Here is a 16,793-nt window from a genome sequence, read left to right as displayed (position 1 = left end):
TATTCCTCACCTCCACTGTATATTCATAAGGGATATGATTTAGGTCATACCTGAATGGTTTAGTGGTTTTCCCTACATTCTTCAATTTAAGCCGAAATTTTGCAACAAGAAGCTCATGATCTGAGCTACAGTCAGCTCCAGGTCTTGTTTTTACTGACTGTATAAAGCTTCTCCATCTTTGGCTGCAAAGTACATAATCAATCTGATTTCGATATTGACCATCTGGTGATGTCCATGTGTAGAGTCATCTTTTGTGCTGTTGGAAAAGAGTGTTTGCTATGATCAGCGTGTTCTCTTGGCAAAACTTTATTAGCTTTTGTCCTGCTTCATTTTGTACACCAAGGCCATGCCTGCCTGTTATCCCAGTGATTTCTTGACTTCCTACTTTAGCATTCCAATCCCCTATGATGAAGAGGACATCTTTTTTTGGTGTTAGTTCTAGAAGGTGTTTTAGGTCTTCATAGAACCGATCAGCCTCAGCTTCTTCGGCATCAGTGGTTGGGGCATAGACTTGTATTACTGTGATGTTGAATGGTTTGCCTTGGATTCGTACTGAGATCATTCTATCATTTTTAAGATTGTACCCCAGTACTGCTTTTCCCACCCTTTTGTTGACTATGAGTGCTACTCCATTTCTTCTAAGGGATTCTTGCCCACAATAGTAGATATGATGGTCACCTGAATTAAATTCGCCCATGCCTGTCCATTTGAGTTCACTGATTCCCAAGATGTCAATGTTCAATCTTGCCATCTCCTGTTTGACCACCTCCATCTTACCTTGATTCATTGATCTGACATTCCAGGTTCCTAAACAATATTGTTCTTTACAGCATCGGATTTTCTTTTTACCACCAGACACATCCACAGCTGAGTGTCCTTTCGGCTTTGGCCCAGCCGCTTCACTCTTTCTGGCACTACTTGGAAATACCCTCTGCTCTTCCCCAGTAGTATATTGGACACCTTCCGACCTGAGGGGCTCATCTTCCGGCGTCATATCTTTTAGCCTTGTGATATGTTCCATGGGGTTTTCTTGGCAAGAATACTGGAGTTGGTTGCCATTTCCTTCTCCAGTGGACCACATTTTGTCAGAACTCTCTGCCATGACCTGTCCGTCTTGGGTGGCCCTGCATGGCATAGCTTATGGCTTCACTGAGTTACGCAAGCCCCTTCGCCACAACAAGGCAGTGATCCATGAAGGGGTCAGTGGTGGTTACTCCCAGATAAATGTAAATACACACTTACCCTTTGAATTCAGTGGAGCTTACTTCTGAGCAGACACGTATAGGATTGCAGTGTAAATCTTGGCTATAGTGTGTGTGCATGCATGCACATGCACACACCAACTCCTGATGGCATGAAAGAACATGTGCCATGGCCACATTGTGCCCCTTCCCTCTGCCTTCTCCCACTGTGGGCCTCCCTTTCCCCTTTTCTTTCTTTTTTCGCTGCGTCGGTTCTATGAAGAGGCCTGCAACCACTTCTTCCACCAGCGTGGCTCTCCATAGAGCCAACACGGTGGCAAGAAAAGTAAGCGGGGTGCGTGACAGGGAAAACGGAGAGCCCCACCGACGGTGCTTTCACTGCAGCAAATCCATAGCAGGAAAAGTGTCTGGTGGGGCTCTTCAGTGCATTTGTTGGAGGTGGCCGGGCAGCGGCAGCAGGCGCTCCTGGCAGGGGTGGAGGGAGTGGTTCAACTCGCCACTGCTCTCACTCTGCCGCCTGATGCAGGCACCTCATCCTGAGTCATGGGAGGGCCAGCCCTGGTTGCACACACAGGAATTTGTTTGCCCCTTTCCTACTGAAATTGCACCATTACTGAGATGTCTTATCTTACTGGGAACTGTCCTTGCACCATAAAGTCAAAGCTACATATTTTTTAAAAATGTTCTGCCATGGTTAACACCACGTTCTGGCCATAAGGTACTTGAATATGAAGAGCATGGAAAAACTGTAGGCTTCTTTTTTCCCCAGAAGCTATTCCTGGGTCTCCCCTTCCTCCTTAAATTCCCCTACCTACCACTATTGTTGACACTCCTGCCATCACAAAGGTCTATCTGGCAGTTGTGCATTGGCCACAGCATGGCTGTTTTATTTGGCCAACGCTGAAGAAACACCACTGCTAGGAATCCCATGAGCATCCCTCAGCTGACAACTTAGCTTCCCTTGTTGGGCTAACACCCATGAGAAAAAATCCATTTGCTCTTATGTACTAAGGCCATGGTTCAGCAAAATATTTAAACCACATGCTTATACTGAGTACTACAGAATGCTAAAAATTGAATGTTTACTTGGACAATTTTGTGCACTCTCTGCAAAGATCTGGGAGGAAATGTCTCTAAGAAATTAGAGGAATTCTAGGCAGAATATAAGAACCAAGGGTAGGAGAGACATTTGATATCCGTGATGGCTCCAGGTTTTTGAGGGCCCTTTGGCACCATACCCACAATGGACCCCCTCCCTCGGTGAGCCTACCTTCTTGTTGCCATTGTCACCAGCTGCTTTGCTTCTTCTCCTCTTTCTCATAATGGCTACCACTTTCTTGCTTGACAGGCAGAGAGCCAGTGTGCAAGTAGGCAGGGGCATCTCCTGCTCCCCCTTCTTACCACCCATGTTGTCTGGGCCGGAGCAAGAGGCAGGTTATGAAGCAGGTTGCAGTGGTGAAGAGGAGGAGCAACTCCAGGGGGTTCTTGTCAGTGGGATTCTGCTGGGGTGTGGGCCTTTGGCAATTGCGCAGCCATGCCTGTCTTTGACACTGGTCCTGTTGGGTATCATTTCTAAGCATATGGAACTATATCACTGTTAAGCATATGGTGAATGCAGAGCAAGTGTCAGCTGGGCCATGGGCAGCAGTCTGGAGGAGCAAGTCCAGAGCCAAAAAGCAGGAGTCAGGACTGAAGAGCAGTCAGGATTGGAGGGCATATCAGAAAGCAGTACCAGAGAACAAGCCAGGGGTCAGTACCAAAGAATAATCAGGACCATAGCACAAACAAAGAGCAATCAGGACCAGAAAACAAGCCAGGAGTCAGGACTGAAGAGCAATCAGGACCAGAGAACAAGCCTGGGGAGGGGGCTATCCAGTGTATTGCACTGAGTGCCACATGTATCACTATCTACCTCTTGGACAGAAGTTGTGGGTGTATGCTCAGTGTAATGAGCTCCTGGCTCTCAGGGAACAAGTGCATTCCCTTGAGGCCAAGGTTGCTGACCTGGAGAAGCTAAGAGAGGTTGGTGGATTTGACCTTCAGGGACCTATTAGCTGTGTCCCACTCCCAGGGTGACAGCTCCTCTGCTGTCATGGAGAATGCAGGTCTCGGGGAAGGAGGGTGTCATTCTGAGGAAGAGGGAAATGATCCCTTAGAAGGGATCCATTCCTCAGAAGACAAACAAATATCCTCTCATGCCGAAGATGTGCCTCTGGGGGGAGGGGGGCTTATGGTTGTGGGCGATTTGATTATTAGACACATAGACAGCTGGGTTTGTGATGGGCGTGTAGACCATTAAAATGGTGAATTTCCTGCCTGGTGCCAAGGGTGTGGATATCACATACCTTCTAGATATCCTAGTAGACAGTGCTGGGGTGGAGTCAGTGGTCATGGTCCATGTTGGTACCAACGATGTGGGGAAATGTAGTCATGAGGTCCTGGAAGCCAAATTTAGGATGCTAGGTAGGAGGCTGAAATCCAGGACCACCAAGGTGGCTTTCTCGGAAATGCTACCTGTTCCACATGCAGGGCCAGCTAGACAGGCGAAGCTGAGGAGTCTCAATGTGTGGATGAGAAGGTGGTTCCAGGAGGAGGGGTTCAAATTTATTAGGCACTGGGGAATGTTTTGGGACAAGCTGGGCCTGTACAAGAGGGACAGGCTCCACTTGAACCAAAATGGAAGCAGACTGCTGGTGCTAAACATAAAAAGGTTGGCAGAGCAGCTTTTAAACTAAACCCTGGGGGAAAGCTGACAGGAGCTGGGAAGCATCTGATTCGGGTTACATCATCCCAATGATGAAAATGGTTTTGATTGCCCAAATGTAGAAGGGGAGGAAACAGGCCAGGAGCACACAATAGCCAATCAAAGGGGCCAACGTCATATAGCAAAAGATGCACACGCCAGAGGCATCTGGGGAAGGATACCATATATAGGTTTTTCTATGCAAATGCTAGAAGCCTCCGTGCCAAAATGGGAGAGTTGGAGTGCTTGAGTTTAAAGGAAAACCTGGATATAATGAGCATTACAGAAACCTGGTGGAGTGGAGAGAACCAGTGGGATATGGTCATCTCTGGATATAAATTCTATAGGAAGGACAGGGAAGGGCGTACTGGGGGAGGTGTTGCCCTGTACGTCAAAAAAGGCATAGTATCAAGCAGACTAGAACACCTAAAAGGGGTAGGCTCTTCCACAGAAGCTCTGTGGGTGATACTGGGCTAATACCAAAACTAATTTAGTGCTAGGAACATGCTATCGTCCCCCAGACCAGAATGCTCAGAGTGACCTTGAGATGGAAAACAAAATCAGGGAGGCCTCCAAACAAGGAAGTGTTGTAAAAATGGGCGACGTCAATTACCCCCACATTGACTGGATAAATGCATGTTCCAGCCATGAGAAAGAGGTTAAATTTCTAGATGCCCTAAATTATTGCACCCCAGAACAGTTGGTCATGGAACTGACCAGAGGGGAGGCGACCTTGGATTTAATCCTAAGTGGTGTCGCCCAGGACTTAGTACAAGATCTAAATGTTGTTCAGCTAGTTGGAAACAATGATCACAGTGCTATCAGATTTAATATATATTTAAGTGGAAAATTGCCCAGGAAGACCAGCACAGTCACATTTGACTTCAAAAGAGGAAACTTCTCTAAAATGAGGGAATTGGTGAAATGGACGCTAAAAGGGGGGATCAAGAAGATTAAATCCCTTCAAAATGCTTGGAGATTACTCAAAACCACAATAATAGAAGCCCAGCTAAAATGTATACCACAGGTTAGGAAAGGTAGCACCAAGAGGTTGCTGGCATGGTTAATGAGCAGTGTTAAGGGAGCTATTAGAGAAAAGAGAGCTTCTTTCAGAAAATGGAGGCCTTGCCCAGGTGAGGAAAACAAAAGGGAGCACAAGCACCATGGAAGCAGACAATAAGAGAGGCAAAAAAGCATTTTGAAGAGCATATTGCTAGCAACATCAAGGCCAACAATAAATAATTCTTTAAATATATCAGAAGTAGAAAACCAGCTAGGGAGGAAGTTGGACCATTGGATGACAATGGAGTTAAAGGAGTACTGAAGGAGGACAAGGAGATTGCAGAGAAGCTCAATGAAATATTTTCATCCATCTTCACTCCAGAAGATATAGGACAGATACCTGTGCCTGAAATGATGCTTTCAGGAAGGGAGTCTGAGGAACTGAGGCAAATAGCGGTGACAAATAGGGATGTCAGAGAATTTCTCCACGAATCTCCGGGAGGCCGAATGCCAACGCATTCAGCCGCCTGAAATTGGTGGAGAAACGGTCCGCCACCCTCCTGGGATGGGACTTACCTTGAGCGAATGTCCCTGGCAGCGGCGGCTCCCGGCGGCAGTTCGGCGGTGGCGGGTCTTTTCCGACCGGCTGCCACCACCGCCATTTCCAAGTAAAAAACAACAACAACAACAAACGTGATAGGCTACGTAAAGATTTACGTAGCCTATCATGGCTAGATTTTCAAAAAACACCGTGATAGGCTATATAAATGTTTACGTATCCTATCACGGCTGACTTTGAAAAAAAAAAAAGCGCGTACGCAAATGGCGGCGCCCATGGGCGCCGCCATTTGCGTTCTATTTTGGCACGGGTAGTCTATGTAAATATTTACGTAGACTACGGTGAAAATAAGGGCAACACTATTTGCTATTTGCGTTGCCCTTATTTTCGCCGTAGTCTACGTAAATATTTACATAGACTACCCGTGCCAAAATAAGGAACGCAAATGGCGGTGCCCATGGGTGCCGCCATTTGCGTACGCGCTTTTTTTTTTTCAAAGTCAGCCGTGATAGGCTACGTAAACATTTACGTAGCTTATCACGGCTGACTGCAGACCAGGGACGCAAACGGCGGCGGCTACAGCCGCCTCCATTTGTGTCCCGGCAGGAGAAGAGGTTTCGCGGCCGGAGAGATGGGGTGCTCCCCACCGGCCGGAATTTCGGCGGGGAGGGATAGGGCGCCTCCCCCCCATCCAGAATTTCAGCAGGGAGGGACGGGGCGCCTCCCCCCCGCCCAGAATTTTGGGGGGAGGGACAGAGCGCCTCCCCCCCACCGCGAAGCAAGCTTCAGTATCAGGTAAGTGACTTTCGTCCATCCCTAGTGACAAAGGATGAAGTTGAGCAGGGAGTTGGACTCGATGGCCTTGTAGGCCCCTTCCAACCCTACTATTCTATGATTCTAAGTTCTCAACCTTATTGATAAATTGAAAGCAAAGAAATAACCGGGCCCAGATGGTATCCATCCTAGAGTTCTCAAAGAACTCACATATGAAATTGCTGATCTTCTAACCAAAATATGCAACATGTCCCTAAGATCACTCTCTATACCAGAGGACTGGAAGATGGCCAATGTAACACCAATTTTCAAAAAGGGATCCGGGGGGATCCAGGAAATTACAGGCCGGTTAGTGTAACTTCTGTTCTGGGTAAATTGGTTGAAGGCATTATTAAAGATAAAAATTAGTAAGCATATAGAAGGACAAGCCCTGCTGAAAAAGAATCAACACGGCTTCTGCAAAGGTAAGTCCTGTCTCACTAACCTTTTAGAGTTCTTTGAGAATGTCAGTAAACATGTAGACAGGGGTGATCCGGTAGACATTGTTTACTTGGACTTCCAAAAGGCTTTTGACAAAGTCCCTCACCAAAGACTCCTGAGCAAACTTAGCAGTCATGGAATAACAGAAGAGGTCCTTTTATGCATCAGTAACTGGTTAAAGAACAGAAAGCAGAGAGTAGGAATAAATGGCCAATTCTCCCAATGGAGGGAAGTAAATAGTGGGGTCCCACAGGGATCTGTATTGGGACCAAGGCTTTTCAACCTGTTCATAAATTATCTGGAATTAAGAGTGAGAAGTGAAGTGGCCAAGTTTGTGGATGACACGAAATTATTTAGGGTGGTTAAAACAAAAAGGGATTGTGAAGAGCTCCAAAAGGATCTCTCCAAAATGGGAGCATGGGCATCTTAATGGGAAATGTGGTTCAATGTAAGCAAGTGTAAAGTGATATACGTTGGGGCAAAAAATCCCAACTTCAAGAATAGCCAAATGGGATCTGAGCTAGTAGTGACTGACCAAGAAAGAGATCTTGGGGGTGTGGTGGGCAGCTCAATGAAGATGTCAACCCACTGTGCAGCCACTATAAAAAAGGCAAACTCCATGTTAGGCATAATTAGAAAAGGGATTGAGAATAACACTGCCAACATCATACTGCCCCTATCCAACTCTATTGTGTGACCACACTTGGAATACTGTGTACAGTTCTGGTCACCGCACCTAAAGAAAGATATTGCAGAGCTGGAAAAGGTGCAGAAGAGGGCAACTAAATTGATCAAGGGGCTGGCGCATCTCCCCTATAAGAGAAGGTTACAACAGCTGGGATTGTTTAGCTTGGAAAAAAAGAGGGTAGGGGGAGACATGATAGAGGTGTACAAAATTATCCATGGTGTGGAGAATGTGGATAGGGAGACATTTTTCTCCCTTTCTCAAAATACTAGAACCTGGGGTCATCCTATGAAGCTGATTGGTGGGAGATTCAGGACAGATAAAAGAAAGTACTTCTTCACACAGCACATAGTTCAACTATGGAATTTGCTACTGTAGGAAGTAGTGATGGCCACCAGTTTGGATGGCTTTAAAAGGGAGTTAGACAAATTCCTGGAGGAAAAGGCTATCAATGGCTACTAGTCTTGATGGCTATGTGCTACCTCCAGTACCAGAGGAAGTGAGCCTATGTACACTAGTTGCTGGGGAACATGGGTGGGAGGGTGCTGTTGCACTCATGCCCTGCTTGTGAGTTCGTGGTCAACAGCTCATTGGCCACTGTGTGAACAGAATGCTGGACTAGATGGACCTTTGGTTTGATCCAGCATGGCTTGTCTTATGTTCTTATGTTAAGCTAGGACTAAAGAACAGTCAGGATTGGAAAACCAGCCTGGAGTCAGGACCAAAGAGCAATCAGGATTAGAGGGCAAACTGGGAGGTAGGATCAAAGAACACGTCAGGAGACAGGACCAAAGAGCAAGACCAGAAGCACATGACACAACAGAACACAGGTAGACCTTGTTGCCTGGGCAAAGCTCAGCTGGAAAAGGAAGCCCTGATACCCCTTCCTACCCAGGAAAATCCACAGGTCAGCCTGGACGGGCAGAGTCAGTCTGGAAAGTTCTTTACTAAGAAGTCCGCCACCTGCAGTTCAGTGATTCGTCACACAGGGCAGCCACACAGGTTCCAGCAGCCCCTGACCTAAAGGAACTGAATGAACCTGAATAGAATGGGATTAGCAGAGTGAGAGTTTATTGAACCAAACAAAGGAAAGAGATAATATTAAAAGAAGTTGTATAATGGAGAGAGAATGTTGAAAGAAAGCTGATTTGAAAAATGCAAGGAGCAAATTCAAAGCTGAGGAATGAAAGTAAATGCATTCAAAAAGTGCATTAAAGAATAAAATCTAAATCTGACTTTGGGAGAAATAATCTGACAACATAGTTAAATACTGATGATATCAGGAAGGCAGGAATAAAATGTCAAGTTAAAATCAATGGAAGAGATGGTAAATGTTTTTTATTATACTAGATTAATAATTCCACTACATTCCCAGTGTTACATTAGTCTCTATTTTGCAATTTACTTGAATTACTCTTGCAATTTACTTGAATTACGCTTGTAATAAAATTACTCTTGTGATTTTATTTTTATTGTTTTAATTACCATGCATATCAGTATCACCCTATAGTTTTCAGTCATTCCATGGCTTCAAATTCAGGATTTATACATATTGTCAGTCACTGGAATCAATTTTAGAGGGGAGGGAAGGGGGTCACCACAGATGTCTGTGCTACTGCTACCTTAGCTTGGGCCCCAGACATGATTGGGGAGGAGATTAAAGCATCCTTTGCCCTGCTACTTTTTCCCTGATCTCTTTTCTGCCTGCAGCTCTCTCTTTCGCTCGCTCGCTCGCTCACTCACTCTGTGCCAGCAGAGTGCTCTGGGGCTAATCTTCCTTGGCTGGTGCCTGACTGGCTGATGAACATCTGGCTACAAGCTTCACAGGAGCCCTGTCAGCTGACCACACCCTACAACACATCCAGGCTTCCTGGCATAAACGAAGTATCTCTGTCACTGTGGTAGTGGAGACACACTTCGCTGACACCTTGCTCTCCTTGGCAAGCCTTCGCTCTGGCTCTATTGCCGAGGCAACCAGAGAACTGGTGTATTGGCAGAGATGCCAACAGTTGTCCTTTGTCCTAGTGAATCATGAGGGCATTCTTCTGCCGGATCATCAGCCTGGGTTGGGGCACCATTGTAGCATCCCTGATCAATATGATCGCCAACTCCCACATTTTTTCTTCCTTGGGAAATGCTGAAAATACTTTATGCCTTTATTAGATTTCTATACCGCCCGACTGACAAATGCCTTCAGATCAGTTTACAATCAGAAAAAACCCAAGCAGTAAAAGAACAACCAACACAATAATACAGCTGATGAAAATGTAAAAAAAAAAAAACACCCTAAAAACATTTAAAAAATATCAAAGAACCAACAGTAAAACTGATAATAAGGACAACAAATTAAAGACAAAATGTCTCTGAGAAGAGGAAGGTCATAGCCTGGCATCTAAATATGCACAATGAAGACATCAGGTGGATCTCACTTTGAAAGGCATTCCACAGACAAGAGGATACTACAAAGAAGGCTCTTGACCTCCTTAGCTGACCGTCTCACCACTGTGCACCTCCAAAAATGATTCTAAGCGTTAGGCAGGAACATATGGGGGAAGGTGCTCCTTCAGATAGACTGGTCCTAAGCCATTTAGGATGTTAAACATGAGCACCAACACTTTGAATCGGGCCCAGAAACTTACTGGCAACCAGTGCAATTGATGCAGCTCTTAAGTAGTATGTTCAAAATGGCCAGTCCCAGTAAGCAGCCTCACTGCTGTATTCTGCACTAACATAAGTTTCTGGACTGTCTTCAAAGATAGCTCCACATATAACGCATTGCAATTATCCTTCCATATCCATCCATCTAGAAGTGCTTAGTCCAGTTGCACGGTGGGTACTCAGTAACCATGTAGCAAGGTGGAGGAAAATCAGAAAATTTGAGAGAAGACAGAAAGTTCATCATCACCCATGTCACTTCTCCCCTCTCCCACTCTCTACTTCATAATCAGCATAGGTACAGTTTTGTGGTTTTACTCAGTTGGGATTCTATATAGTTTACCCTTCCCTCAGTGCCAGCTCAATACATTTTGATGTCTGAAGCAGAGCCCAAATGACACCCATCCCCTTCTAGGGCCAACACTTTAAAAAATCTTACTGAACCATTGAGACACCAATTCCTCTCTTCATGTAACCACCCACACTCATGGTGTCATGAGAAGCAGGTCATTTCACACTGCTCCTTGGTAGGACCAGCCTTGCTTTCTCAGCATCAATGAATGGATGTATTTATACATCTGTTGCCAAACTGAAATCCTCAAACAGCTTAGGCTTGGAAATTCAGATACCTTTCTGTTTTTCTTTCTTCCTTAAAATGCTGTGCACATGCAAACACAATGCAAATTCTCTTTAAATTGCTTGTCTTCCAAATCTCCAAAACACAAAGAATTTAAGAACAGTTAGGTGTTACATTAGAAGGCGCAAAGTTCCTTCTACTGGTCTGGGTTGGTGGCCGAAGTTGGCCCCTATCTGGACTTGGCTTCAGTAGTCTATGCTCTAGAAACCTCCAAGTTAGATTACTGCAATGTGCGCTATGTGGGGCTGCCTTTGAAGATAGTTTGGAAGCTGCAGTTTGTGCAAAATGCAGCAACCGTATTGATAGCAGGGACCAAAAGGTCTGAACATGTAACGTCAATTCTGGCCCACTTGCACTGGCTGGCTGTACATTTCTGAGCCAAACTGAAGGTGCTGGTTTTGACCTACAAAGCCTTATATGGCTTGGGACCATAATATTTGATGGAAACCATCTCCAGGTATGAATCTACCCATAAACTATTATCATCTGTTGCCCTTCTCCAAGCGCCTCCTCCGAGGGAGGTTCAGAGGATGGCAACAAGGGAGAGGACCTTCTGAGCGGTGGCCCCCTGGTTATGGAATGCTCTCCCCAGTGAGGTCCACCTGGTGCCAATATTGTCATCTTTTCGGTGCCAGGTTAAGACTTTACTGTACTCCCAGGCATTTGACAGCCTATGATAAGGTTTTTAACAGGTCTTGGGATTTGTTATTATTGATTGTATAAAACTGTTTTATATTTTTGTATGTAAATGATTTTATTATGTAATTAGATTGTGTTTTAGGCTTTAATCTTCATAAACCGCCCAATGAGCTTTGGCTTTTGGGTGGTACAGAACTGTAATTGATGGAGTGAATTGCTGGAGCAGCATTTGAAATGGAAATTATTTGGCTAAAAAATAAAATAAATATACCCTCCAGGAACTTGCATCAGTTCTGATAACAGCTCCAGATCCTCTTTCCAAATACAGTCAGTGGTGTGGCAGCCACTTTCATGTGGTGGAATCCCATGCTTCTGGGTGTATGTGAATATCATAATCATGTTGTTTGGGCCAATAACGTCAGACTTTCCTTCCTGATCAGCACCCTCTTTCCCAGTAAATTATCCCCATAAAAGATCTTAACTTTTCTTTACCTTCTGCCTTCCTTGAGATGTGGGACCATTAATAGGTGGCACATGCTCTGGAATGATGATATGAACATTATTAGTATTACTGTTTATTGTTTTGGCTATCAGCTGAGTTGCGTGTTGGAATTTTTCTATAGTTTGGAATGAAAAAATGTAAAGAAATTTGTGTTGACAACTGGGCATAAGATCAAGATGTATACAAGATGCTAATTGATAGCTGATGTTTTCCTGTACTTAATGTACAATTCAGTTTGAAAACATACAACTGAATGTAAATCAGGGGAATTCATATTTCTGTTCTTTCCTGTCTTATCAACACTGAGCATAAAACTTCAGCTGGAGACAAATTTATATTTTTTCAGAAAACAAGTTGCTTTGATAGAGGGGATTTTAGCCATGTTGTATATATCCAGTTCTCTTGTTCCTCTTATCAGAACAGTTTTGCCCCCTTTTTTTCTTTTTTCTGCAAGGTCTCAAAACCTTGCAAAACCAATCAGGACAAAATACGTGTGTATACCATGAGAACAATGCTTTTGTTAAAGCACTTCCAGCTGTCTAAAAACTGTTATCTAACTCCAGGCCCAATTCATTTGGGCTGTGTGTGTTTGCAATATAGATATATAGATCTTATAGCTGAAACTACTGAACCAATCTGTTTATATGGTGAAGAGTTAGTTGTACTGGTACTTTTCAAACCTTAGGGTGAGCTTGTGGGTCATCATTCCAAGAGCAAAAAGGATTTGACACAATCTTTTTAAAATACAGGCTATAGAAGCACTTGCATGGCCTTGATTACAATATGATTCACATGATCTTGTGCTAGTGTTCAAAAATGGACATCAGAATAACGAAAGCCCCAGCATTTGTGATTCGAATCGAATCACTTTTACCCTTAATCTCTGAAAATGGTCTTGAAAGTCATTTTTAAAAAATATTTTTTAGTTCAGCTGGAATGTAAGCCACCCATCCCACCCCATGCATATTTGTTCCTACCAAATGCTTGTTAATTTTTTTTTTTAAAAAAATAATGAATTATTAGTCCTAATAATTACAAGAAAAAAGATTCAAAATCTATGCCACCATTGCTGGGAAAGCAGTTCCAGACTCACCTGAGGACACATAGCTTGGGAGCGAATGGCTATATTCTTGCATGCCACCCAATTCCTGTCCTTCCTCATTGTCCCCAGTTGATGTTGCTCTGTTTTTATACATTTACTGCCCTGAGTGTCTCAGGTATTGCTTCCTTCCAGCTGCTGACAAAAAGAAACAAAAGTAAATGAGTATCATTTAAAAACAAGAAAAGCCCAGTTTAGAAATCAGGGCCAAATCGTGGATTGGTCATCAGGTCAATGCCTCAAAAACTTCCTCCCTCTGTTTCAATCACTTGTTTGTATTAATTACTTTTCTGTGATGTTCAAACCAATTACATCCATAGATATTTTCTAGCTGCACGGGGTTTTTACCTGATACTGTGTATAACCTGATATTGTGTATTAATTGTCCAAATGAAAAACACTGTACATGAAGCTTTCTTTTTTCAATATTGTCCACAGAGCTTGTTCCCAGAACCTTTATCCATGCAAAAGAATTCTGTGCAAGCACTGAAAGCGTTATGGGAAAAAACTCAGCTGAAGGGAACACACAGCTTTGAAACAGCAATGGTTCAATCTACCTTTCCTCACCAGAAGGTAATTCCCCCTCCCCACCCCCTTGAGCATTTATGTGGATATGACATACACTTCACTGTATGAAAAAAAAAACCCAAAACAGTACTGTAGCCACAAGTCCTGAACATCCAGATCAAATTAATCCTTTTTTAAAATGTTGGTAGAATTTGGACCTTTGACTGTTGGATTTATATGCTAATGCTAGAAGCTTCCAAGCCAAGATGGGGAAAGCTGTAGTGTTTGGTTGTAAATGAGAACATAGATATAAAAGAAAACGGTGGAATAGAGGGAATCAACAGGAAACTGTTATCCTTAAATACAAACTCTGTAGAAAGGACAGGGAAGGAGTAGGAGGAGTGATATAGCTCTGTAGATCAAAGACGGCATGGAGTCCAATAAAGCAAAAAATGTAAGAAAGATAGCATATGCTTCTTTTCACATATCCATGCCATACATATATAAAGCAGGGCTTGCCAAGGTCTTTAACAGCCCAAAGGATTAGGACAATGTTTCTCTGCTCCATGAATAGCAAAAGCTGAGGGTGTGGTTTTTTTGTGCTTTGTCCAAACCTGTTACTTATCATGACCTCCTGGATAGACCATTATTTCTTTTAACTCTCAGAGACTGAACAGTAGAGAAAACACATGGCTTTGGCCAGAATGATAAAGGATATCCTTTTCTAGATACTTCTTTGGAGTAAGGGTAGCAAAAATGTGCTTCTCGCTTTTGTAGTTTTCCTAGTTTTTAATGCCACAAGGAACTTTTGTAAAGACATACTTTTTGATATACACGTACATATGTATATTTTTAATTAACCAAATTTCTTAAATGACTCATAGACAAAGTTTTAGAGTTTGCCTCCTTTTAACCTTTGAACACTATTCTTTGAATGAGATATTTGAATTCATACTAATTGCCTAAAAGCATCTCCTTTGGAAAGAATTGTAAGGTCACAATCCTATGCACATTTACGTGGAAGTAAGTCACATGTAAATCAGTGGGATTTACTTCTGAGGAAACATGTTTGGGGTTCCATGTTTAAAGAGCCATCATTTGCCTCTCCAAAGTTTGTTCCTCACAGTTTGCCTGCTCACTGCACTTAGTAGCAGGGCAGTAAGTTATATGGTGTTGTATTCTATATGTTTCACAGATTGAAATGGACAAAGGAGTGCCCACACCCTCTATGCTAGCCTTCCCCATACTGGTGCCCTCCAGATGTTTCTGACCACAGCTTCCATCAGCCCTAGCCAGCATGGGCAATGGTCAAGGCTGATGGGAGATGTCATTCAAAACATCTGGAGGGCACCAGGTTGGGGAAGACTGCTCTACATAGAAAGCTAAAGGTGAAACGATACGTGACGTTATCCTCATCGCTCCAGGATGTTTACAAGTAGGGTCTGTAATATTCTTCTCCCATTGTTAGTCCCCAGCATCTGTTATTCAGAGGAATACTTCCTCTGACCATGAAGGTATTTTTAGCTATCCTGGATAATATCCATCACTAGGCCTCCATAGGATATCCTTCATGACTGGAGGATAGTGGCAGAGAACTAAGTGGGAGTTAGGATGCTGAGCTCAGCAGTGCTTCCATTAATGTCATCTGTTTTGTTCTCTGAAATGTTTTTGGGTTTTGTCCCTAATCCCTTACACATGCTATTGATATGTGAATGGAAAAAAAATGCAACTGGTACATGGCTTTTGTTCTTATTTACAAAAGAGAGAGAAAGGGAGGGAGGGAAAGGGAATCATTGCAAGCAGCAGACGAAGAGGAAGTTGCCATAATGAATTGTTTAGCTGCCTTTTGCAAATTCACATAGTTGTGGGCTATGGCATGGGCTCCAGAAGGGTAATGATTTGCGCATGCTCTGTTTTGTCAACCTTTGCCCTTTGAAGAGATTACTGTTTCAAAGTAATTACATTTTCAAAGATTGTAAAGAATACTGTTTCAAAGCAAAGCGAAAGATTTCTGGTCAAAGCTATTAATCTTTAATTGAAGTTCATGAGAGTGACCAGCATGGAATTTGTTTAAAACAAAAACATATTTGAGGTAAGTCTGGACTGCCTACAATTATCTTCTTTTTTAAGGAAAAAAAATACACAGAAAGCCCTAACTTAAAATTGCATAATTGAAACCAAGCAATGACAGATTCTTTCTAAAACCTCCTCTGACATTGTGATTGATAGAAAAGAAAAATGAAAGATCAACAAATCAAGCAGCATGCCCAAGGGCTTGGACATATACAGGGGCTTGGACATATACAAAAAGTAGTTCAACCTGTTCCAAGTGGAGACTCGGATGATGCAGCACTGAATCATTTGAACAGTAGACACCCCATGCTATAGATCACCAAATGCTTTTGCAAGTCCCTCCAGTTTCAGAACCTTGTGGCATATACTCCAGTTGTCTCTGTTCATCAGGGCCAGTTCCTATTTTCTGTTCCCTATCCCTAATAAATCTCTGTCCCTATTTTTCTCCTATTTTGGCCTTATGGAGATGATAAAATGTAAAGCTTAGTGGTCAGTTACGTACAAACAAAAAAGAGGAAATGCATCACCAAAAGAGGGTACCAATTTGCATAACATTTTCATATGGAAATATATATGTATAGGTACACATTTAGAAAAAATAATTTGTTTAAATAGAAATAATATAATACATCTCATCATAGTGGAGAAGTCTGACTAGAGGCCAGTCTTCACAGCAGTGCATTGAGATGCGTTTTCAGCATCTATCTTCTTTTTCCTGAAATCGGCTTAGCTCCATCAGGGGCACATGAAGGAAGAAAAAGTGGACTATACACCTCCCAAACAAACTACTTTTATCCTCCTTACTTTGGGATCAGTTGGGCAGAGTCCAGCCAGTTGAAATGATGTCATCAACCACCTGTGAGAGGCATGTTACCTGCCCCCCCCCCACTCCCTGGGTACATCCAGAAAAAGCAGCAGAGCATTTTGACACCCAAATTCCTACATTCCCACCCAGTGTAAGTGTGTCACCATAAGCGATCTACTTGTCTGCCTTCTTTCTGCACAGAAACAAGAGTTCCACAGCTAGATAGAGCCATGCCACGATATTGCCAATACAGTATATCTCTAAATTGCTATATCAGTATAGCGATTTAGAGCTATTCCCTAGGCATAAAATTGGAACTGTGAATTTGGTTGTCTTTAGGGGTTCACTAGTAGTATTTTGTACAGTTGTGCTTAAGTATTTTTCTCCACCTTTGGTTCTCTGCCTTCTTAAGCCCCTGAAGTGAAAGGTGG

At 43.3% G+C, this 16,793-nt stretch overlaps 1 protein-coding gene across 2 annotated transcripts in view; it reads left to right on the top strand.

The window, feature by feature from the left end:
- Positions 1 to 16,793, top strand: part of VEPH1 (ventricular zone expressed PH domain containing 1) — a 250,480-nt gene that overhangs the window by 191,359 nt on the left and 42,328 nt on the right. For both annotated transcript variants that reach the window (XM_084847341.1, XM_084847342.1), the window contains exon 12: positions 13,416 to 13,550. In XM_084847341.1, the coding sequence (XP_084703467.1) occupies positions 13,416 to 13,550 (135 nt within the window). The remainder of the gene's footprint in view (positions 1 to 13,415; positions 13,551 to 16,793) is intronic.

This window comes from Heloderma suspectum, chromosome 3 (genome assembly GCF_057233095.1).
Source record: "Heloderma suspectum isolate Gila_16-S chromosome 3, 16-S_ref, whole genome shotgun sequence".
Classification (NCBI taxonomy): domain Eukaryota; kingdom Metazoa; phylum Chordata; class Lepidosauria; order Squamata; family Helodermatidae; genus Heloderma; species Heloderma suspectum.
This window is presented reverse-complemented; position numbering and strand designations above follow the sequence as displayed.